The sequence below is a fragment of the Capsicum annuum genome, chromosome 3 (genome assembly GCF_002878395.1).
Source record: "Capsicum annuum cultivar UCD-10X-F1 chromosome 3, UCD10Xv1.1, whole genome shotgun sequence".
In the NCBI taxonomy this organism is placed as follows: Eukaryota; Viridiplantae; Streptophyta; class Magnoliopsida; order Solanales; family Solanaceae; genus Capsicum; species Capsicum annuum.
The window spans coordinates 248,537,530-248,562,092 of NC_061113.1; the positions used below are offsets into that span (position 1 = coordinate 248,537,530).

General features: G+C 34.6%; 3 protein-coding genes across 4 annotated transcripts; 2 read left to right on the forward strand and 1 right to left on the reverse strand.

The window, feature by feature from the left end:
• Positions 1–419: 419 nt before the first annotated feature.
• LOC107864839 lies at positions 420–7,755 on the forward strand. Its single transcript, XM_016711256.2, has 4 exons — positions 420–537; positions 640–877; positions 1,034–1,433; positions 7,636–7,755. Exons 1-4 carry the CDS (start codon positions 420–422, stop codon positions 7,753–7,755), a joined length of 876 nt encoding a protein of 291 aa, XP_016566742.2.
• Positions 7,598–11,783, forward strand: LOC107862458 (TORTIFOLIA1-like protein 3). Its single transcript, XM_016708049.2, has 5 exons — positions 7,598–8,634; positions 8,735–8,843; positions 9,166–9,716; positions 10,407–10,857; positions 11,388–11,783. The coding sequence occupies exons 1-4, from the start codon at positions 7,837–7,839 to the stop codon at positions 10,842–10,844; spliced, it is 1,896 nt and encodes a 631-aa protein (XP_016563535.2). The 5' UTR covers positions 7,598–7,836; the 3' UTR covers positions 10,845–10,857; positions 11,388–11,783.
• Positions 11,784–12,560: 777 nt separating this feature from the next.
• On the reverse strand, positions 12,561–22,637 carry LOC107862459. 2 transcript variants are annotated; one of them, XM_016708050.2, is made up of 5 exons: positions 22,488–22,637; positions 22,057–22,233; positions 16,146–17,696; positions 13,971–15,374; positions 12,561–12,840 (listed from the first exon to the last, which is right to left on the reverse strand). In XM_016708050.2, the coding sequence occupies exons 1-4, from the start codon at positions 22,500–22,502 to the stop codon at positions 15,339–15,341; spliced, it is 1,779 nt and encodes a 592-aa protein (XP_016563536.2). In that variant the 5' UTR covers positions 22,503–22,637; the 3' UTR covers positions 12,561–12,840; positions 13,971–15,338. The 2 variants fall into 2 exon arrangements, with proteins under 2 accessions (XP_016563536.2, XP_047265704.1); XM_047409748.1 differs by having other exon boundaries at positions 12,561–12,887.
• Positions 22,638–24,563: the final 1,926 nt, after the last annotated feature.

Here is a 24,563-nt window from a genome sequence, read left to right on the forward strand (position 1 = left end):
TGATTATTTCTCATTGCTAGTAGATGACACTTGTGATGTGTCACGTAAGGAGCAAATGACAATTGTTTTGCTATATGTTAATGATGGGGGATCTGTTGTGGAATGCTTTATAGGGATTATCCATGTTCATGATACTAGTGTTTTATGTTGAAAAGAAGAAGTTGTTAGCTATCTTACTCAACATTCTCTGAGTTTATCTTGTATACAAAGGCAATGCTATGATGGAGCAAGCAATATGCAAGGGCATCTAAGTGGCCTTACAGTTTTGATTCAGCAAGAAATCAACTCGTGCAATTCATTGTTTTGCTCATCAACTTCAGTTGACTCTTATTGGTGTATCTGAAAAATATCTTCAAGTTGGAGAACTTGCATTATTGATTTCCAATGTATTAAATGTAGTAGGAGGTTCTTTTAAATGAATGGATGAACTTCGACAAGCTCAAGTAGAAAAGGTTCAAGAGGCCCTAGATATAGACGAGATTGAAACGGATAAGGGCTTGAATCAAGAACTTGGTCTTGCTAGAGCTGCTAATACTCGTTAGGGTTCACACTATAAATCGTTTAAGAACTTTATTAGTATGTTTGGCTCTATTACTGATGTCCTTGATACCATTGTTGTTGATTCTGAATCTGTTGAAGAAAAAGCTAGGGCAATAGGATATCTCAGAACTTGTCAAACGTTTGAGGTTGCTTTCATATTGCACTTAATGAGAGATATTTTAGCAATCACAAATGAGCTTAATGAATCCTTACAGAAGAAAGAACAAGATATTGCAAATATTGTTCTATTTGTTAAAGTGGTGAAAAAACGATTGCAAGATTTACGGGATGAAGGATGGGATCCACTTATCAAAAATGTGTCTAAATTTTGTGTCAGGTATGATATTTTGATACCCAATTTTAATGAGTTCTGTGTTAATTTTGAAAGATTTTGATGAAGAGTTGCTGATTATACTATCTCACATCATTATCGCATAGAAGTATTTTTTAAAATTATTGATTGGCAACTTTAAGAACCCAATGATCGTTTTAGTGAGGTGAGAACGGATTTACTTATTGGGGTTGCTTGCTTGAATCCTGTTGACTCATTTTTTAATTTCGAAATAAAAAAAATATTGAGAATGGCTGAATTATATCCTAATGATTTTGGTGAAAATATAATGGTTACTCTCAAGAATCAGATAGAGACTTATATTGTTGATATTCATGATGTTGATGAAAGGTTTTCTAATCTAAAAGGACTTGGTGACCTTTCCGAGGAGCTAGTTAAGACAAAAAAATACTTTAATTATCCTCTTGTGTTTCGTCTTGTAAAGTTTGCATTGCTCCTGCTGGTTGCCACTGCTGCAGTTGAAAGAGTCTTTTTGGCAATGAAGTTGATCAAGAGTGAATTGAGAAATCGAATGGATGATGGTTTCATGAGCAGTCGTATGGTGCCTTATGTAGAAAAAAATATTTAATATTGTTTCTTATGAAAGTATTCTGAATAGGTTTCAAGAAATGAAAACTCGTAGAATACAAACAAACAACAACACACCCAGTATATTCCTACATAGGGGGTCTGGGGAGGGTAAAATGTACGCAGTCCATACCACTACCCCCGACGGGGGTAGAGAGACTGTTTTCGATAAACCCCCGGCTTACGACCAAGGACTGTAGACCAACAGGCAAGCAAAATGATAAAATAACATAGCACCAACATCCACAAAAATAAAGTACAATTAACCAAAAGGCAAGCATTATGTTAAAGTAACAAAGAATCAACATTCACAAACAAGATGTATAGTTAACCCACCAAGGACCCTCCGTCCCCCAAACCTAGAGCTACTAACCAAGCTACCCTTAACCCTCCTATCTACAAACTACGACTTGACACCACTCCTTAGCCCTCTGACTTAATACTCTTCTTCCAAAACTTTCTATCGAGGGTCATATCCTCAGTAAGCTGTAACTGTTCCATGTCCTCGTAGAATAATATTGTGATAATATGTTTTAGTTAATTAAACTTTGTTTTGTTTCATTTGTTGTGTATTTAATTTTTATATATTAAATCCACTTGGTGACAAGTCTAGATCCGCCACTGACCAAACCTACGTAACAGCTTAATGAATGAATTAAAACATACGCGTGATTTCCTACATATAAAACACCTAACATAAATTTTTTAACAAAAAATTTTTTTTTTTCTTTTTAACAAAAGATGCAACAGTATTCCTTTCTTCATTGTCACATCCACCCTCGTCCCTTTACCCCACCCCGCACTCCAATTTCCCCTATTTTTCAACACCAAAAAAATTTAGTTGAGAAAAGAATTAGCAACATCTTCTTAAATCAAAGAAGAAACTACACCTCGTTTCTTCATTTTTCACCATCAAAAACTTCAGTGAATGTCTGAAAAAGAAGATTGAAAGAAATGGTGGATTTTGATGAAGAAAAGAGAAAGAGTGAAGCGAAAATAAGATATGTCGTCATTGCAATGAGAAATGGAGAGTGGAGGGCTGTTTAGTTGTGTTTATCGGTGCTTGAAGCATTAAATTTAGATTATAATATTCAAAGCATAATGTGTAAAATTATTCTTATCATTTATTATTTCTTAATTTATGTGTCAGTTTAAAAAGTGAACAAATAAAAATGAATGAAGAAAGTACGAATTAATTAATGCTAGTATCTTTTCTTTCTACGATCATAAGAAGTGGCGTTTTAAGTTTTGAGTATGAAAAACCTTTTTTTGGTGGAAAGCGTTATTCTCAAATAGTTCTTACTCTATGTAAATTTAAATTAGGAGAGTGTTAATATAATGTCGAACAACCAATGAAAAATTAAACAAATTATGTTCTCTTCCTAGTTCTTATATACATTGCTTATGTAAAAAAAAATTCACTCTATCAGGTTTTAGCAAGTTATATACCTTGTTTTTCAATTTGTTTATCTTAGTAACTACTATTGAACAATTAAAGAATATTTTATTTAACCATAATTTTTTAAAATTATTTATAAATAGTTAAAATTGTTAACTATTTTGATTTATAGAACTTTTTATATAATTTCTAAATATGTATGTTCTGCTATACAAAAGTTGTAAAGATATTATGTTCAAATTCACATCAAACGTTGGTCATTCGACCCTCTTACTCCAAATCAAATAAATTAAAACAGAAAAACTATTTTAATTTTTACGTTCGTTATTAAGTTAGATTTATAGCTTAGTTGACCAAATTTATTCGAAGCTAAAAGTATTTTTCATATAAAATAATTATTTTAGAGAATCGAGGTTTTTAACCTAATTTTAAGGAAGAACAAGTACTTTTAATTTGTAGCAGAAAGTGAAAAAAATTAATAATTTTTTCTCAAAATTATTTTTAGATCATTGATCAAATGCAATTGTTTTTTAACACCGATAAAAATGTTTTCAAATTGATCACTAAATCACAAATTACTATTCTCCACAACCGTTTCTTGAAGATAGCTTCTGACCAGATCACTTCAAATAAGCAAATTTTAAAAACTTTGTCAATATAGACTAATTATTTTTGGTCATGACCTTAATTTGATGGTCTAGAATTTTTTTAAAATATTTAATCCACATTAAGTTAAAACTTTTTTTTTCCAACCATATCGCTGGTTTTTTTTTAAGTCTATCTAATTTGGACCTTTACCTTTTTCGTAGGGTAACGCTGACTGTAGATAGGGTATATGTCCCTATCCCTTGAAGTTTCACCTAGTTATTAACGACCATAATGAGAATTAGTTGAGAGGATTAGGGCATTTAATTTGCAACTATATATATTGTTCCATTAAACATATAGATGCATAGGTGCAACATAATTAAGAGCCCAGGTTATATTTGTTTGTCTGAACATGAATATTATGGTAGGAGTTGAAATTTATGGCGAAATTGTAAGTTACACACCTAAATTATACGAGCAATAGGACTCTCACATAGCTTAGAGATGTAAATAATACTAAAACTTAAATTCATGAAGGTACTAGGACTTTCTTATAGTCTAAATATGCAACCGACAATTTCGTCACACAGTTTAGAAGGTTCTTATGCCTTATTTCTATTATTTATTACTCCCTCTGTTTTTTAAAAGATGACCTAATTTGAGTTGATACGGAGTTTAAGAAAATAAAGAAAACTTTTGAATTTTGTGATTCTAAATTAAAGTTACGTCAAATGTATCAAAATGACCTTTAATCTTATGGTCTTAAATATGTCATGTGAAAAATTGAAAGTAAAGTATTGCCAAAAAAAAACAAGAGGTCATTGTTTTTTAAAGTTGCAAAAGAAGAAAATGATAGTTTTGAATGAACACACTTTATTTTATCATAAAAAGGTTTCTTGTATGAAGGTGGACTGGTGAACACAACTTTAAGAAAACCAAAAGGCCACAAACACTATGCTAATATGTGATTAACATTTAAAATTTAAACAACCTGTTATTCAACTCAAGCTAGATTTTTTAGTGAAGAAAATGAAGCGACAGAGGAAGTGAGTTGTAAAACTTTTTTCTAGGATCAACTAAAACATTAATAGAAGGCTCACTTTAATTCATCACAACCTTTTAAATACTTAACTATTCCCTCCGTCCCAAATTACTCATCCCAAATTGAGATGTCACAATGATTAAGAAAAATAATTAATAACATGGCTATTTTATCATAATACTCATATTAAATGATGTTTATATTTTAATTTAAAGAAAAAGTAATTAATGCAAAGGGTAAAACATGAAAAAAAAATATCTTTTCTTGATTAATGAAAAATGACAAGTAAAATGGGAAATCAAATTAGAAAATTTGGGACAAAAAGAGTATTATGACAACAATTATGCGATAAAAATTTATTCGCAGTTAATAATTAAGTTGAAGATTAAAGTTATAGAATATGTATCCACTAATTATAATTTTAGACATATATATATCAAGCATGTATTATGTAAATACATAATGCGGGTTCGATTTTACCGTAAGACATACATTAAGGGGTCGTTTAGTAGAGTGTATTGGAAAACTAATGCATACATTAGTTTAATATGGGGTCAAAATCATTTTTCCTCCTTAACTTTATCTTAAAAATCAAACTCCCCTCTCAATTTTGAACAATAATCATACTCCCTCTTTATCCTAATTGACTTCTTAAAATTCCTATTTTACCCTTTATCATCATTTTTTTTATTCTTTTTTTTTTTAACTTTTTAAAAATCATCATATTTTCATTTAAAAAAAATCATATAATAATTTTTTCATAAAAACATAAACATTATTCATATAACAAAATTTTCATAAAAATATAAACATTATCTTCTAGAAAAAAAAGTAAGAAATATATAAGCTAATGATGATCTTTATGAAGTAAATTAGCATAATAAGAAAATTAGTTTTATTAATAATAATCAAAACTATAATATTTATTTTAACAAGTGAAAAATAATAAGTACTACTACTAATTTTATAAACAACTTTCAATGCAGAAAATATAAACAATAAATGAAAGAGATAAGCCTCTAGTACCACCCCGAACTATGGTCAAAGTTGTTACGACACACTCCAACTTCACAGGGAGTCTTATTATCCCCTGAACTCAAATTTAGCGTATTTTTATCATTTTTTGTACTACTGTGACACCTTTATTACATAAAATGGAGTTCATATCAAAAGTGTCACGCCATCTAAAACGATTGACAAAAGGTATCGCGTTAGCTAAAAAGATTGATAAAAATATGCTAAAATTTAGTTTAAGGGGTAATAGGACTCTCGTGAAGTTGACGTGTGTCGTAGTAAATTTGGTCATAGTTTGGGGATACTAGATGTTTTTTTCGAATAAAAATAAGGTCAAATTTTAAAGATTATATTTATTTATATAAATTATAAAATATGTAATACTCTATTAATGACAATCACAACTTATTTACTGATATGGACAATAGATAATATCGTTTCTTATCACTTGATCCTCGTGCTAAAAATAAATGTTTTAGTTTATCTGCTAAATTTGTAAAATTAAGAGAATTGTATTATGTTTTTTTCTACCCTTCAGTGTTAAATAACTATATAAAGTAACAGTATAGACAAATTTAAAGTTTCAAATTATCATTAATAAGGTTAATTTAGCAAAATATACCTCTAAGTAAAATTTTCTTACGGATTGTTTTATATCAACAAAAAGTTAAGTAATACGAAACAAATGTAGTAAGAGAGTGATAAAACACGAAAATATACGCACATGCATGTACATACATATGTATATATACACACTTAGGGGGGTTGTTTGGAAAGAAGTTATTCCGGGATTAATTATTACAAAATAAGTTATATTAACATGTATGTGTGATAATTTATCTCATCACTGTGGTATAAATGGTGCGATAAATAATTTGAGACTACCTAATACATCAAATTAAATGCATGATAAATAACCATGAATTTTATCTCTGAATTATTATAATTATACCTCACACCAAACGATTTTTTAATACATATAATACTAAAATAACGATCTTAAAAATAATATTGAATTTTGTATTAAATTTATAGAATGTATTAATTTGCGTATAAAGTTAATAAACTTGAATAAAATGCTATAAATATTCATGTAAAAAAATACTCATTACACATAACATAAAAAGATATTAGGAGTACATAAATATAGAATTAAAATTATAAGGATAAAATGGACATTGTATGGAATAAAGGGGGGAGTATGATTATTGTTCAATGTTGAGGGGGGGTTTGATTTTTTAATCAAAGTTGGGGGTGAAAATGATTTTCACCCGTTTAATATGTATTATTAATATCTTATTTGACATAGTTTTGCACCCTGTGTATAGCTAATGCTTGCATTAGTTATACATTATATTGTGTATTAAGGTGTGTATTACTAATACCTCAAAATTCATGGTATTATCAATGCAATGGATCCAATACATGTATTAACATGATTAAAGACACTATTAACCCTCAATTTTTTTTTTACATCCTTTCCAACATATATATGAAGGATACTTTTGTAATTTTTTTTTTAAAAAAAATTATTTAATTCATGTTATTTTTAATACATCAAATCAAACACTGTATAAGAAAAATACAAATATAATTAATACAAGCATTATTAATACAATTATTATTAACATCATATTTTATATTATTTTTATATACTGACCCTAAATTCTTTGGTTATTGGATGGTTGGCAGGTAAACAGAAGTTGTGCTAAAATATTTTCACGCAACCCAAAATGCACATTCTTCAGCTTGATTTCATCGAAAATTGCCGGTTTTTTTTATTTTGGCCATTGTTTTGTTCAATTGATTTTTCTGATCAATGGTTGGAAACCGAACGTCCACTAGGAATGTCCAACCCATACCCTTATTAAACCAAAAAAAAAAAAGAAGAACAAATTATTTTAGTATTTATTTTGCCATTACAATTAATCATTAATCAAGTAATAAAATGTATAACATACAATACACACAATACGACAATAATTATCAAACAAACAAAAGGAGGGAAATAGCGAAATGGCGCGATGCTTAACAAAACGCTGTCGTTTTATTCGCTAATAAACAGTCAATCTCAATTAACGGCTTCTCTTAGTGTAACTTCCTCTATACAGTTCCCACTTTCTCTATATAAAGCGTAAAGAGAGAGAAACAAAATCCATAAACCATTACAACACAAACGATTCCGTCACCGCCACCGCCGGCGCCGCTGCAATGCTGCCGGAGATTCCTCCAGCACCACCGCCTTTACAGTAAATCCGTTATTTTTTCTCACACTAATTTCTACTTCCGTTAACGTCGTTACATTCAGCATTGTCGGTTGAATTGTCGGTGAAAATGTCGGTACACAATAAGCAGAACCAGACACGTGACTTGAAGCACCGGGTACTCACGTGCCTCCACAAGCTTTCAGACCGGGATACACATTCGGCGGCGGCTACTGAACTTGAGTCCATTGCGAAAACTCTTTCGCCGGAGACAATTCCTCCGTTTGTTTCCTCCATTGCCGCTACTGATTCCTCCGATAAATCGCCAGTTAGGAAACAATGTCTCCGGCTGATTTCACTTCTTTCCGAGCATCATGGAGATTCTCTTTCTCCTTATCTTTCCAAGCTTCTCACAGCCGTCGTTCGCCGCCTCCGTGACCCGGATTCCGCCGTACGTACTGCTTGTGTCACTGCTTGTGCGTCCATTTCGTCACACTTGACCAAACCTCCGTTTTCCTCGATTATTAAGCCGTTCCTTGAAGCGCTTTTCACGGAACAGGAGATGAACTCGCAGATCGGTGCTGCGTTGTGTTTGGCGGCGGCTATTGAGGCGTCGCCAGATCCGGATATTGCTTGTTTGAGGAAGTTGTTGCCGAGATTTGAGAAGTTGCTTAAGAGTGAGAGCTTTAAAGCGAAGGCTGCATTGCTTACACTGATTGGTAGTGTGATCGCAGTGGGAGGAGCTTCTAGTCAACAGATTGTGAGGAATTTGGTGCCGTATTTGGTGGAATTTGTGAGTAGTGATGATTGGGCGGCTCGGAAAGCCAGTGCGGAGGCCTTGATGAGGCTCGCGGCAGTTGAGGGAGACGCTTTATCCGAGTTTAAAACATCTTGCTTGAAGTCTTTCGAGGCCAAACGATTCGATAAGGTTTGTCAATTACATTCAATACCGCTGATAGCATGCTGTTTGGTACCATAGATAAGAAATTTTGCCCCAATTATTAAATATGATTGATTAAATTGTACAGGTAAAGGCAGTGAGGGAAACAATGAATCAAATGTTGGAGGCGTGGAAGGGAATTCCTGATTTGTCTGATGATGGTTCCCCTCGTCCCGTGTCAAATTCCTCTTCCAAAGGTAATTTTACCAGCTTTAGTACTCTTGTGTGCCGTTATGGATTATCTATGCAAGTGGTTGGCACCTAGTACATTGATGCTGTATTAGTGTATTGTGTCGATCCTCTTTGTTCGTTTGTCTAAGATCTTTTTCTTCTAGCTCTCTATTTATAGTATGCTGATGTTGTTTTATCTTCGTTTAGTGTAGTTGCTTCTTTTTTTAGTTTTTTCCATGAGGTAGTTTAGTTACTTATTAAATTACAGAACTTTTAATATTTTCTATTCTCGGTGCTTGTGAAATTGAACCAATTTATATGTTTCCCCCTGTTGTGTCCGTGAAATAGAAATTGCAAGTGATGGACGTTATCCGCCTGGTCTGAAGACTTCCAGGACTGTGAGCTCCAGTGCTCCTAGTGTAAAAAGGCCGGCTAACAAGTCATCTGTAGCGGATAATTCCACTGCTCCTGCAGCCCAAAAAAGTCGTCCTCTGGACAGTATCGAAAAGAAATCAGGTCCAGCTATCTTTCGCAAACTTGATCGCAAAAAACCATGGAAAGTTGAAGGTTCTTCTCGGGCCATTGCTTCTGAGGATTATCACCAGAATAAAGATGGAAAACCCTTGGGCAAAGACGAGGAGTTGGAAACACATACAAGACCTGGAGTCAAACGCACTCTTTTCAGTAAGATCACTAATGAAACCAGGAATGTTGTGGTGAAGGCTGGATCTCGTGTGGTTCCATATCAAGATGAGATATCAGAATCTACTGTAGTTGTGAGTAATGAACCTGGAGGAGATCTTTGTAGGAACCCAAAAGACTGTGAAGATCTCTCTCTGATCCGGAAACAACTTGTTCAAATTGAAACTCAGCAGTCCAATTTGTTAGAGCTTCTCCAGGTAATTTTCTAATACTTGACAATATTCCCGCTTCTATGATTTCGATTCATAAGGGGATAGTAGAGATGCAGAGACTCCAACCCTTGCGGTAAACTTGGGTTGGGGGCTAGGCTGCGGAGTCAAGGGAGGATTCCATATAGCCCGTGGAATTACAGATTGTAGGGTGTACCATCTATCTCAGAAGAGAAGAAAAAGTAGTGGTGTAAAAGAAAGTATCTGTCGGAAAAAAAAAAAAAAAATACCACGGAATATGACTAAAATACATTAACTTGCCTGCCTTATTCTATGATTAATGCAGAGTTCTTTTCTTGCTTTGTAAGAATACGGAAAGCATGAAATTTAGAAGGAAACGAGTCTTTGTACAGTATCTATTTCTTATGCGGCTACATATGCTTTTACTTTGATGATAGAATCCTAACTTATATTAGTTCCTTTGGAACGATCTTAATTAAAAAACATATATTAGTTCATTTGGATCTCAATGCTGCTATTTGCAAGTCTCATGTTTTCTGTGGTAAGATCTTCCAGCTTAATTAGCAATTTCAGCTCAGTATGTGTATGATTTTTTAATAATATATTGAGCTTGTAGAAATGCTGTTGATCATTATTTCATAGATTTTAGCTCTCCTGATTAGTCCTTAGATGCTTCCTCGAGTATTTTTCTCAAACTTCTTCTCTTTGTTAATTTAGAAATTTATGGGGAGCTCACAAAGTGGCATGCATTCTTTGGAGACACGTGTTCATGGTCTGGAGCTGGCATTAGACGAGATCTCATTTGACTTGGCCATGTCAACCGGAAGGATGTCAAATACCAACTCTGCAGTCATGTGTTGCAAGCTACCAGGTGCAGAATTCTTGACTTCAAAACTCTGGAAGAGAACAGAAGGTCGTGGTGCAAATTCACACTTCTCGGCTTCTGGTGGAACCTCATCAGGTTTAACAAGCAACACAGCTGGTGAGCAGGGAAATGGTGAAAGATTTAAGTTGGAGCGTGGGAAATATCGGCTACGCACTAGTCGTGGGTTTATTGTGAACCCATTAGCCGAAATTCATGGTGATCCCCAGGGACTTTCTGAACCTTCAGTTGGTGGAAAAAGAGTTTCAAAAAATTTGCGAAATGGTTTATGATAGATTACGTCAGGTACTTTATAATTTTTTTTCCATTAATTCCGCGCATGTATAGTAGAGAGCATGGATTTTGTGCTTCAGATACAATGGTCACACATGGATAAAAATCCGTAATAGGGATTTGGGTTCATAGTCAGTTTCTGTTGCCTATTGGAGCTACCCTTCCCTGAGCATTACGTGCTTTCAGGGAAGTGAATGACCACACACAACACTTTCTTTTCATCATTACTTTTGTAACAGCCTCCTTTAATCCACTTCCCATGACTCTTCATGTGAGGAGTTGTTGGGAGAGTTGCAATAAGTGCTCTTTGTAATTAATGCACATGGGCATATCCACTGATATCCCCAAAGAAAAAGTGCAGTTAAAACTTTAAGCTTTACACATTTACATTAGAAAGTTATTACTTGGCAGCTCGGCTGGATCCTGTGTGCTTACTACTAGTGGACCTGGCTGTTCAAATGTTCACACAATTCTTCACAAATATTTTCTTGACTGGAGGAACGTACACTGAAACTGTTTTACATGGTTGCTTCTGTTTCCAGGCTCTGGAGAGTGTCAAGTACTCAGTTCACCATGGACTCCTCAGCATTGTAGTAGGGTGTAAAGACTGATGCAGTACTACTATATTGTGCATTTCGGCCGCGGTTATTCACTCGGAAAGCTCTAGCCAAGTGCACTATAACCTATCCCACATCTTTACTTTCGTTAGAATTACTGTTTACCTTTTGATGTCTACGTTTTGATAATTTTCAAAGAACAGATATTAAGGAAAAGGAAGACAGACCGCCGCTATATGGTGGGTTTGGTACGAACGTTGGTCTTGTATAGAAGAATATTTCGTTTGTTTCATTTTTGCTAAGAACTAGTTCCTATTCTTTTTGACGCATTGTGATTATACGGTTTGAAATGATATCAGAATATGTAAATGATTGTTGCCACTGTGTCTATATTGATGATGCACCATGAAGTGTATAACAACGGAACTCAAATATTCGAACCTTCAACATGAAATAATTTTTAAAGTACACTAAATTAACCACAATTGAAATCCAACTAACAAGACAGCTTCATAAGTTCCAATTTATGATTAGTATTAATTGGCCTGAGCAGTCATAATTCAACTCACCACGCGGCCAATCAATTGGCTGAGGCATGCCTGTATGCCTTCTGTAAATAAGTAGAGATAGTTGTATGCTGATTAAATGTTTTACTACTAGTGGACCCTCTTTCTAAAAATATTTGTTTCAATTTAGTTGTCCCTTTGATGAAATTAAGAGAATTTTATTATGTTTTTTCAATATTACCCTCAACATTAAATGACTAAACAAAGTGTATTTACTTAAATTCATATTTTCAATGCATCATTAATAGGATTATTTTAGTAAAATAAGCCTCTATTAAATAATTTCTCAAGGGATGTGCCAAGTTAATAAGTTCCAACTAAAACGAAACGGACCGGACGGCGTACAAATTTGAGTGTTTCCATTGATTAGTAGACGTCTCACATAATCATTAGGCAGTTTGATTTGGGTAGAAACTAAGAAAGGAATAATGTTTGGCGTTTATTTCAAGAAGTTCAAAATGTAGGTCCAAGACGAAAAAAATGATTCCTCCTTTATTTCTTCCCGCATTTTCTACTCAAACTAATCACTAGAAGGGAAAGTTTGGAAGTTTCCTTCTTTTCTCTTGCTTTCTTTAGTTTCCAGAAAAAGTAATCAATTCAAACTAATTGGTATAATTTCAATTCACGCATATGAATTTCAAAAATCATTCCCACTCCGTTTTTAACGGTCATCAGCTGCTATAATTAAGCCAGCAACAAAAAGAACAGAATGTAAGTCATATTCGTGTTGAAGTTACTGCATCACTTTAAAAAGATTCAGAACTTATAGCATGAACTCAGCTAGCAAGTAGCAACGCCACCGTGAAAGTATAGGACTTGTCAAACCGTCATTCTTGCTGCTCCAGGACTTTAGATCCTTCCTTCTCAATCCTCTGTGGGAAGAAAATGAGCTCCCATATCAGATAGCTGACTAGTAGAGCTAAAAGTTCAATAAACGACTTGTAATGGTGAAAACAATGTTTAATAAGTCAGATGACAAAATTACCACATAATTATCCAGGAAAAGAATTTTACATCAATATAGAATACCAAAGACAAATAAAATAGAGTTCACAAACAGAATGCAGAACAAAAAGCAAAGATCACAGGGACTTATGGCTTTAAATTTTGGTGGTGGTGGTTATAGTTCAACTTTCATGAGATTTGCCATGGACAACACTGTAGTTTTAAAAACAATCCACGACGAATATCTAGTTTACTTCAGCAGTAACACAGATTCACCTTTGAAGCAACCGTACTAATCATTATAAAGGCATAAACTAAAGGAAATGACATCAGATTTCAACAACTCTTCTAGAACTTGTATTCATCGTTCAATTTTTACACATAAGTTTGGTCACCTGGTGATAGGAAAAGAACAGAACAATTATGGGATAGAACTAAGACATATATTTAGGCTAAATGAAGTGCAGGTAACTGGTTTATGCTTAAAAGCACCCGCTACAGCGGCAACCAAACCCAACATACTATTGAAGTAGAAAATGCCACCCCAAAGCTACCACTACTTCCGTGCTCCAATTACATTCCACGAAAAGACTGAGACGTGAACCACTATAACCTAGAAGCTTATGCGAGCTTCAGAATATATTGATCATGAGTTCACCGGATTATCGGTTAAACTGTTTAACCAATCCCTTATAGTAGCTATTATGAGTTCGTTCACCCATTTGTCGCATCCTCTTCCTTTTCTTTGGGAAAGCTAATGGTTTGTAGACACACAGGAAACTACTAGAGTTCACACGCAATAGTTCCATGACAATAAAGGCAAGCATTTATTGGTTTTACATGTTGATTTTATACACTAATAATACACATCATGACAAATAAAAGACTGATAAATGCACATACATCACACAAGAGGAAGGTAGAATGGCAAGCAATAACAACCAATTTCAAAAGAAAAAAAAAAGGGAAATTGAAAAAGTGGAGACGCACAATACAATTGGGGTTTAGGGGTTTATCAAACTAAGAAATGAGAGAGAAAGAGATTATTGGGGGTTACCGTTTGGGGGTTATGCCAAGAGAGACCACGGTAGACGTTGACAGAGAAATTAGCAGCAAAAAATATGGTGGCAACTCCCAGCCCCGCCGAGAAGACTTTAAATGCCCAATCTCCTGCTTTCCTTACCAACCCCATAATTCTCTCTCTCTCTCTATTCACAACTATCACAAACACTGTTAGACAGAAGTTGAACAAGTAGTTAAATGCTTCTTTTTCGGTTTCACACCAATATTTGGTATTAACTTTGAAGTCCAATTAATTTGGATTCACGTCGAGAAATCTCACATTAAAATGATAGGGGTTTATTAAATGCTTCCTAGCAAAAAATGGCTTTCTACAAAATCGAAATTTTTTGTGGGTGAGGTCTCGTCACCCTAGTCGTCAATCGAAAATTTTTATTAAGGATGGAGGAGTACTTATTCCTTCCACCGAAACCGTAGGCGGTGAGGTAGGATCATATCTAAGTTCAGTACATCATAAATCAATAATATGTTTTCTTAACACTTCTTTACGCGTATAAGGTTATTTACTTTTTCACTAAAGAGAAAATGGAAAGGAGACTACAATATGAATATTCAAATTCTCACAAACAAGGTGAGAATCTAGATAGCTAATTACTAAAGTGTCACTACCATAGTAGAGTATAATATATCTTCCGCCTAATCAGGTTTCCAAGTAGAAATTCGTGTTAGATACATAGTATTAATTTATTCATGTTAAGGCTGTGGACTTGTAATGTGTAATCCAAGTGTTTGCTCTTGAAAGATTTTTGTGCTTCTCGCCTCCATCACTTGTACGTTGGTAAACTATGCTGATAAATGGGGTTCTAGTGAACATCCATGATAAGGAGTGCTTCCAGAAATGAGTCCTATGCAACGTAAATTTGAATTAGTCAAGCTCTAACGCATGTATCGGCCATCGAAGGGAGAACCAACCAAAAAAATACTTAAATAAAAGAGCAGTTTCCCCAAACTCCAAGCAATCCAACACTGACAAATCCTTACAGAAATTCAATCACATGTAGCAACAGAAATCAGCAGCCCTTTACACGAGCAATGTAGGCCAAAAAAAACCGCAAGAATCAACACATGTATAAATCAGACAATTGAGATTCTTATCGAAAATAAATTGAACATTTCACTGTAAACAATTCCAAGTTTTTAATATATATATATATATATATATATATATATTGCAGTACGACAACATGGCAACAAAAAACATCGTCAACCTATTACACATCATCATGCCTTCATGTATCAATTCGATCAACTCTCAGTCCTTACATCCTTCTTGAAATGATCTCCAAAGATGGAAAGAACATCATGAATTTCTGCTGCCACTACTTGTGCTGGCGTGAACTCTTATTCACTGCCACCACTTCTTCTCAGACAAAGAAATTAGCTGCCAAAAACAGGTAGAGAAGATGAGCAAAATCAAGTGATCGGAGAGTTCAAGCCTCACCTTCCGTTAAGAGCGAGTTTTCAAAAACGAAATCTTCTAAAACTCAAGAGCAAGAAGCTACACATCAATGATTTGGTGATGTATTGTTCAAATGCGATACCTATATTACATCAGCTGCTAAAATATTTAAAGATGCCGAGAGCTGTTTATCTTCCAATAGAGGACCACCAAGTATACAAACTGAAAGCTAATATAACGAAGTACGAACTCTACAGTGGAAAACCCCACAACAATGACAGGAGGTGAACATGTGACTTTTTAATATCCTTAGTCACTTGAGCTAGGCCTCCTTCGCATAGTATTGTAGAAATCCGAAGTACTGATTTTTTTAAAGCAGAACAGAAATAGAAAGTCCATAAATAGTCCTCACTTGCAGCTTATATAATTCCCCATGTGAAATCCATTCAAAAGAACACACTACATGACTCCAAAGTCCAAAATACACAGAGATTTAAGTTTTCTCTTTTCTGTCATAAATATTTGAAGTAGTTAAAAGCACATCGAAAGCTATCACTTTTTCCTTGTTTCTTCTGGATGGGTGAAAGTAAATGACAATAGTTGGATAAGCAGTAACAATCTGCTCATACAGATACCCGAGCCGTCAGATTCCACGTATTACCTTATATATGAGAATAAATACAATTTCTATGCATACACAAACATGGGCATGCACCAGAAATATCTCTGAGGATAAATAGTAGAATAACTAACCTGTCGCGCAACCTGTGCCGTTCGGCGACTGTCACGTGATGATTCTGTTGCTGAATTTGACATTTTTGGCTCTACATGACCATTTAGTTTTTCTTCATTTATTTCCTTTGAAGAGCTCTTCTCAATTGGAGCATTCTCTTCTGATACACTGAACTGCTCTCTCTTCCTCTTTCTTTGAAAGGTGTATTTGATGACTCTATCTTTTGAAGTTTGGCTAGGAACTTCACCATATACTTCAGCTATCTTTGTCAATGAGTTCAAAGACTGACTACTAACATTTTCAAAATCAAGACTGTCAACAGGAACCTCTAAGCTCTCCAAAGATCTACTTTCTTGTCTGGGGGAGTCTATCTTTGCCATTACCAACTCTTCCACGACTGTTGAACTTAGAACACCAGACAATTTAGCATATTGTGGTTCATTTCCGTACATTTCCGTGAACCCCAGCTTCATGTCTGGTTCAGCTTTTTCTATCAACAAGCTGTGGCCCATCTGGGAAGGATCTTCACCAGGAGCACAATCTCTACCAGGGCTGGAGTGAGCTGCCAAGCCACCAGTGTTTGATGTTTTAACGGTATTAAGGAAATGATCAGGACTGCTTCTTGGAGAAACATAATCAACTTTCCTGTTTCGCCTAGCTCTTCTTCTTTTTCGGCGAAAAGATTCCGCAATCCGTGGTTCATTTCCGTGCATTTCAGTGAATCCCAGCTTCACGTCTGGTTCAGCTTTTTCTATTGACAAACCATGGCCCATATGAGAAGGATCTTCACCAGGACCACAATCGCTAGCAGGGCTGGAGTGAGCAGTCAAGCTACCAGTGTTTGACGTCTTATCAATATTCAGGAAATGATCAGGACTGCTTCCTGGCGAAGGATAATCAGCTTTTCTATTTCTCATAGCTCTTCTTCTTTTTCGGCGAACAGATTTTAGCAGGTGCCAGTTGCTAAGCAGGTCATCTGCTGGTTGTATATTTTCCTGTGAATTAACCACATTATCAACCTTATTAATAGGTGCTAAATCTATCCCTTCACCTTCATCGAATCCATCACCATTTTCATTTCTAATCTTTTCAACTCCTTTAGAAACAGATAGATCTCCATCTAAAAGGTTTCCTTCACAAGCACGAATTCTCTGTGTACACCCATTTCTGTATAGCTCTGGCACTTTATTTCTCAAAATTATAGAGGGTAAATCTGGACCTGCAATGTTAGGTTTTCCAATTTGAACCATATTGCTACAGGACTGATAGCCCTGAGTTTTCTGCTTCATATTCATAATTTCTGTGTTGGAAATTGTCACAGACTCCTCCTGTGATGCTAGAGGCAACACCACTATGTTCTCCTCGTGTGGTTCTCCAGGAGGAGCAGTGTTAACTTCCTCTAAGTTCTGTACTCCATTCTCTTTGCAGCTGGTCACCCTTTCAAGTTCATCCTGAACATCACTCAGCTCTATTCTGAGATCACTCACGATATCTTCTGCTTCCTGAAGTTGAGCTTCAAGTTCATCAATCTTCCTCTGTTGACTCAAGGACGTCAACTCTGCTTCCCTAATCTGTCGCAGGAAAAAACAAAAGAAAAAGAAAAACTTATGAATACGTGAAGCATCAGTAAGGAGCATGCTTACTAACTGAAGAAAAGCGGAAAAAACAAGTATTAGACAGGACGTGAGTAAGAATTTATATAGTTCTTAAAATTAGATGGCACTAGGTGGCAGGTTATATATTCTTTGATAAGATTAAAAGTAGGAAGGGGAGCCTTGGAGAAACTGGTAAAGTTGCTTCCATGTGACCTGGAGGTCACGGATTCAAGCCGTGGAAACAGCCTCTTGCAAAAAATGCAAGGTAAGGCTGCGTACAATAAACCCTTGTGGTTCGTTTCTTCCCCAGACCCCGTGCATAGCGGGAGCTTTAGTGGACTAGCCTGACCTTTTTGATGAGATAAAAAGTAGACAATCTTTCAATATTTTTCTCTACAAAGAGCATTCAATCTGGTGCTGTTTCCAAAAATGCAAAAAAAGCAAACTGTTCATCTAATGTGTACAAAGAGGTTTTCTACTACTCCAAACGCTCTCCTGTTCCTTTATAGCAACACAAAAAGTAGTTTCAGTTTAGTGTCACACTTATTACATGCAAAACATGTAGATGCTGCTGAACAGAATTCTGATGATTACTGAAATCATCATCCTTGATAACATACTTTATTGTCTTAATGATTTAACCCAAACACCTTGTTTCAGATTGACAGGCAATACTTTGAAGCCAAATAACAAAACAGAAAACATGCCGCTGGTTATGTTGCTAATTACCTTAGAAGGCTTTTGAACCTGAATTCAGTTCATAGACAAACAAAAGAGTAAGCAGCAACCTACACACTGACTGTCCAAGTCAGGAGTATACTGACTTTGGGACAGAGCTCTACATCACTGATCAACACATCTACTCCAAAGCTTTCACACTTGGAGGCCTAAATGTCTCTCTTCATTCTAGAAACTTCCAAAATCAGTTTAATCATTTCTTTCAATGCATTCATCGATTCTAGAGCTCAATAAAGATTTGGACCCTAGTAACAAAATGGAATCATATTACCAGGCTAACAAGTTTATCCGGTGCCAAGTCGAAGCTTCCCAAGACCGTGTCCATGCAAACACACATATAAAACATGCTGAGTAAATCTTTTGACATGAACAATGATTACGTTACCCTAGCTACCAATTAAGCAAAAATTTCTTGAAGAGTGAAAGAGCATGTCACAGGGATGTTTTGAGGTACATATCACAACGATCATATCAAACAACAAGGAAGAACCAGAACTTTATAACAAGGAAGAGAATTCTCCTCAATCACTCTCCGCTCATTCGAGTATTGATAACAATTCAACCCCACCCTTCAATCTGATGGAAAAAAGAATTGAATGATGATGAAATGCTCAGATAAATTTAAAGGTCCGGGATCCAGAGTCTTCCTTGTTAACTGATGACCTTTACTTTTGACCTCTTCAACTAAAGTTAAATCAGTAAAGTTTGCTAAATTTCTCACTGGAATCTTATTGGATACATAAAAAAAAAAGGTGAAAAACAACGCCAATTAACATAAGTAAACTCTAAACAAACTGTTCAAAAATCTACAAATTGAGGTTATTTTGAGTTAGGTCCAATGGAACTTATCGCAATAATCTTGACATTTATGTTTAATAGAAATATGTGAGTAGAACAGGTGTAACACTATTTACGAACATGTAAAACTTGACTCAAAGTTTCATCAACTTGCACATATTTCATAACCAACAGATAAATATGTGAATGATGTTGAATGAGATGTTTGGAAATCCTCTTCCGAGTTCATTTTGTTGTTACTGTAATTTCTAGCACCCATTGCAGATGGCACTCTTTTAGAAGCATAAAACTGCCCGTGAGGAGAAAAAGCACACATAAACAAGTAGGCACACATGACATACCGACTGGAAACCAAACTGTTTCGGGCCAACTTGCGTTGACCTCGACAATTCCACCGGGTACCTACTACCTCCAACCGGCATCGGTTCCAAGTACCTCTGCATCAAGGGTTGGGCGAACTGGAAAGAAATCACTTAGTGTTTTTTGCCTCTACTGGGATTTGAACTTACAACGTCATGGTTCTCCTCCACTTCATTAATCACTAAGCCACACACTTGGGTGAGAAACCAAACCGTAACCTTTGACTACCTTCATGAATCAAATAGATCTTAACCTCTAAATTCATCGTAGAAATATTTGTTTCTAGCCCCACCATCAAGGACATTAATTGAGAATTCTAGTTATGCCTTTGTTTGTGACCAGTAACAAGTCTAGGATATTCACCAAGCGGATTCAACATATGAAGGACATGCACAAAAAAGTTAATAAATTAAATATTACTTTGATTAATTAATTACAATTTTATTTTATTAAATAAATAACTAAAATATACTATTACTTAATCAAAATAGTGAGGCCAAACACAAGAAGGGAGCTGACTATGGAAGTAAAGAAACTTTGAATTCAAACTTTGGTGAAAAGGGTTCAGCCTCGAGAGGCAATGAGGGGTTTAAAAATTGGGAATTTTCTTGTGTAGTTTTTGTTTTTATATATTATAGAGATCTCTATATTATACTCGTGTATACATAGAAAAGCCATTCCTAAATTATTTTACGTATGTTGGAAAAGAGTAAAATAATGAACTTATATTTTACATAGAAAAAAAAAAACTTTAAGTTCTATATAGCCAGAAATAGTAGTGCTCGTGTTATTGACTAGTTTCAAACTCGGGGAATTGTCTCAAAAATTACCTGCTTTACCGCTCGAGCGAAGGCCATCTTTGATTCAAGGGGCTAAATATTTGATATATATACTTGAGTTTTCTCAAAAACAAAAAAACAAATACATCCATATATCCAGTGTAATTTTTGATGAAGTGGGTTCATATGAACCCTCTTGACACCATGTAGGTTCGCCCCTGCTTGTGAGGCTGCGTACAATAGAACCTTGAGGTCCGACCCTTCCCCGCACCCTGCGCATAGCAGGAGTTTTAGTGCACCGGGCTGCCCTTCTTTCTTTCTTTCTTTTTTTTCGCATTGGAGCCTACGACATCACCTCCTTCCCAACTTCTACCAAAATCAATCGTAGAGAGAGAGAGAGAGAGACATCACCACATAATCTTGGAGAAAAGGCATTAAAGATTATCACAAAACCTGAATACATGTGGTATGACAATAGTAAGACATTTGAGACGATAGAATGCTGAAGTATCATTAACTCAAGCAATTCATTTCACTCTCGACAAGAAATGTAACGCGAATGTTTCCATCCTAACCCCAACTCCAAGCAAGATAACAAGAAAAGGAATGGGAAGAAAGAAAGACAAATGCATGAACGCACACTGAACAAATGAGGAGAGGTCCTACCCAGTAATAATCCTTGATCAAATTGATACTTGTTTGGAGACAAATGTCTGAAACATCGAAATGTACAATATCTCTAACGGAAAACTTTGGATTTTGGAAGTCTAAGATAATCTACGTTTCCGAGTACCTAAACACTTTCAGCATTTGCAAACATATTTAAGTTTCAAAGCAAAAGATGAGAATAACCAAATCTTTTGCAAGAGGACATCTAGTTAAAACTACAACCTTTTGAAAATAGCAGGTTTATTTTGAAATTGAATGAGTTAGAAATCCATGTGCTATGTTAAATGACACATAAAGCGATGTATGTCATTAGCACAAACTCGACTTTTATGAACAAGACACGAACTCAAGGAATCAGAGGATAACCAGATATTCCAACCACAACAAAACAACATGAACAAGACACGGCATTTTCACTGGTCTAAATCGCCTTTAAAGCAGACTGAAATCGCATGAGCAGAAAACAGGGATAACATTATTGTTCGCATCACAAAAAGAAACATCAAGAGTACAAGAGCAACACAAAAACCTAATTGTATCACTAGGTCACAGCACATAATTTTTGAAATTTCTCCCGTCTCCACCAAGGGAGCCTGAAAAAAAAAGGGAATGAAAATCAGTTCCAATCGAAAAGATCACACTTATTTCTCCTAGAAATTCTTTACGCATCACTAATACCAGAACGATCCCTTGAGCAGACCGCGCAGCACATCAACAAAGCACTAAGCAGTCAACAAAACATCAATCACCTCATTAACAACTTATCTAGCTATCAACGAATAAACACAGAGCGAAAAATCCAAAACATTTACATCCCAACTAATCCAGATTTGCAGAAAGACACCCCTCTTAACATCAACAACCAATTTCACCACAGCAATCAACTCCAATCAACCAACACAAGAAACCAAAATGAACACACATTGAACACAACAACAATCTACCAAACTCAACACTCCAAACCCACTTCAAACAAAACCAAAAAACTTCACCTTAGAATCCATCATCTGCTTAAGCCGCAGCAACATCCCAACTGCCTCCTCTTTCGCCACTTTTAGCTCATGCTTATACCTAATAGCTTTCTTCTCCGACGACATAATCCTCTCCGCCGCTTCCTTCGCCGTATTCAAAATTATATCCGCATACGCCCTCTTCAAAGCCGTCATTCTCTGCAACCAAACAAATCAAAATTCAAAAAAATCAAAATCAAAATAAAAAATGAAATGGAAATCGCATTTACAAGATGATCAATAACGATCCCCATTATTTACACAAGTCGTCAAATAAAAACAAAAAATTAAAAATTTTAAAAACGGTTAGGTAGTTGGAAAGTTGTAAGCAGTAGTAGTAGTTAGCGCCGCCGTGAGTGGTGATTAGAATCCGACAGGATTGTCGGAATGGCGGCGGTTCATCGGTGGTTTACCTCGTCGGAGTCCATTGTAGCATCGACGGAGTTAGCGTTTTTTAAGGTTTTTTATTTTCAGACCGAAGTAAAAGAGAAAGGGGAAGGTGGTTTTTTTTTTTCCCTTCAGTAGCTGTCTGTTATGAACTGAAAGTTCTGTTGTTGTGGTTGCATGGAAAGACGATTATGCCCCTGAGAAATGGGTTGAACTACGAGAGTGACACCGTGGGCGGTTTTGTTTTTGGGGTGCGCGCGCCTGAAAAGTGTGGGACCTACTGGCCCGATGGTTAAGGATGACGTGGCAGTATTGGCTTGTTAATTCGTGGTGGGTTGAGACACGGGGTTCTAACTTTGGAGGGAAACTGATCATTTCATTTTCTTTTCTAAATATAGTCTAAAACTCTCATATACTCCAATTTTTTATTACATCCTTACTATATATTAAATTAATTAAATTACTTTTATTTATTATTATTTTATACTATATTAATAATTTCTTTGTATTTATAATTAAGGATAAAAATGAAAAAAGAATATATATATCTTAATTTTGCGAAATAATAAATATTAAAAAATATCTATTTTAGTAAGCAAAATAGAAACAAAAGAGTAACAATTGAATTTTATAGATTGTGACGTTAGTCGCATGCAATTGAAGATGGTCAATAAAACACTTTTTAAGAAACAAAATTATGAATATATAAAAAATATTTTTTTATATAGACATGTATTAAATTTTGAATATTTTTAATGAAATTTTTGATTAAATTATTGCACAAATCTATAAATAAGAAATTAAAAATGATATCAATAGACTAAAAACATGATTATAAATCTGAAAGATTGAATGTTGAGGATTAGCATAGATCAATAGTTTATTTAGATAGTTGAGTCTTGTCACTTACTGTGTGGGAGGGATGGGTTAGCTCCCCCACCCCTCTCCTCTTCTCCTAACAATACATATTTAGTTATCACGTGATCTTTTACTTGTTAGTATATATGATTATACGTTGCTTTTGGTGTTTCGTATCTTGCTATTTTACAGTTTTATTTTATATTATATATATATATATATCACCTCAAATACTTTTATTCTGAGTCGATAGTCTACCAAAACAATTTGTCTATCTCATTAAACCAAAAATAAGATATGTATATATTTCTAGTTTCTACACTTTTCACACTCCATATATAAGATTATATTAAATATGTTATTGTATTCAATGCTTACAAGAATCGTAATCTAAAAATTTTTAAATTAATATTTACATTATACATGATTTTTTACAGTTTTACGATATCAATACAATAAAAGTTAACAAGAAGTTGTAGGTGTAATTATGGAAATATCATGGGAGAATCCATAAACCTATTATACTATGGTAAACCAATTGGTCATTGAAATTGATGAGTTAGGGAACTTTTTGTCCTTTTGAAAATGACAGAGACACTAAATTAGGTCTCCAATAATTAAAAATTACAAAAGCTTAGAGCGTTGCTTAAAGTTTCACTTATAGAAATAAATTTAAAAAGTTTGAAATTGTGTTGGATCATTTTATATTAGGAGTTATAAGAAATAGAATATCACCCTAGAATTTCACTTAAAAAAGTTTCTAAACTGTAAATTAGTATTTTAAAATTTGAATTAAGATTGAAAATGAAAATTAATGAAAATTAAGCGGATTTGTGCAATAATTTTAAGTTGTATCTATATTCTTTCAAACACTTTTTTTTCAATGTTAGTATTTCAACCGGCAATCTTAAAAATAACTTTATTTCACAATGACACAATAAAATGCGACTATTTTAAAGTATTTTAATGATGTTTTGTCCCTATTTAATACTCCTAGCTTATCCCCTAGCCGATATTCTCAAACAAGTTCAATCATACACTGTTTTTTTGCTTTTGTTTTCACTTATGAAAGTTAGTTATTAATGAGTTATGTGTAAGATTGTGACTTGTTTCCAAATTGGTGAATAGATCCTTTCAACAATGCATAAATTAGCTGACCTTTGTGCTGATGGTTGGTTCGAACATTATTAACATTATTACTTGGATAAAAGTGATAGAACTATTGCTGCTCAATCCGATTTTTT

Excerpts from the sequence above, each read along its gene's own strand:
- LOC107864839 (XM_016711256.2), top strand. The coding sequence starts at position 420 with ATGGATGAACTTCGACAAGCTCAAGTAGAAAAGGTTCAAGAGGCCCTA. Across the intron at positions 538-639 it reads TGCTAGAGCTGCTAATACTC|AAAAAGCTAGGGCAATAGGA; the intron begins GTTAGGGTTCAC and ends AATCTGTTGAAG. Across the intron at positions 1,434-7,635 it reads GTTTCATGAGCAGTCGTATG|CGTAAAGAGAGAGAAACAAA; the intron begins GTGCCTTATGTA and ends CTCTATATAAAG.
- LOC107862458 (XM_016708049.2), top strand. The coding sequence starts at position 7,837 with ATGTCGGTACACAATAAGCAGAACCAGACACGTGACTTGAAGCACCGG. Across the intron at positions 8,844-9,165 it reads GTCAAATTCCTCTTCCAAAG|AAATTGCAAGTGATGGACGT; the intron begins GTAATTTTACCA and ends TCCGTGAAATAG. Across the intron at positions 9,717-10,406 it reads ATTTGTTAGAGCTTCTCCAG|AAATTTATGGGGAGCTCACA; the intron begins GTAATTTTCTAA and ends TTGTTAATTTAG.
- LOC107862459 (XM_016708050.2), bottom strand. Across the intron at positions 17,697-22,056 it reads AGCAGATGATGGATTCTAAG|ATTAGGGAAGCAGAGTTGAC; the intron begins GTGAAGTTTTTT and ends TTCCTGCGACAG. Across the intron at positions 15,375-16,145 it reads CGGCACAGGTTGCGCGACAG|CTAATTTCTTTGTCTGAGAA; the intron begins GTTAGTTATTCT and ends TGTTTTTGGCAG.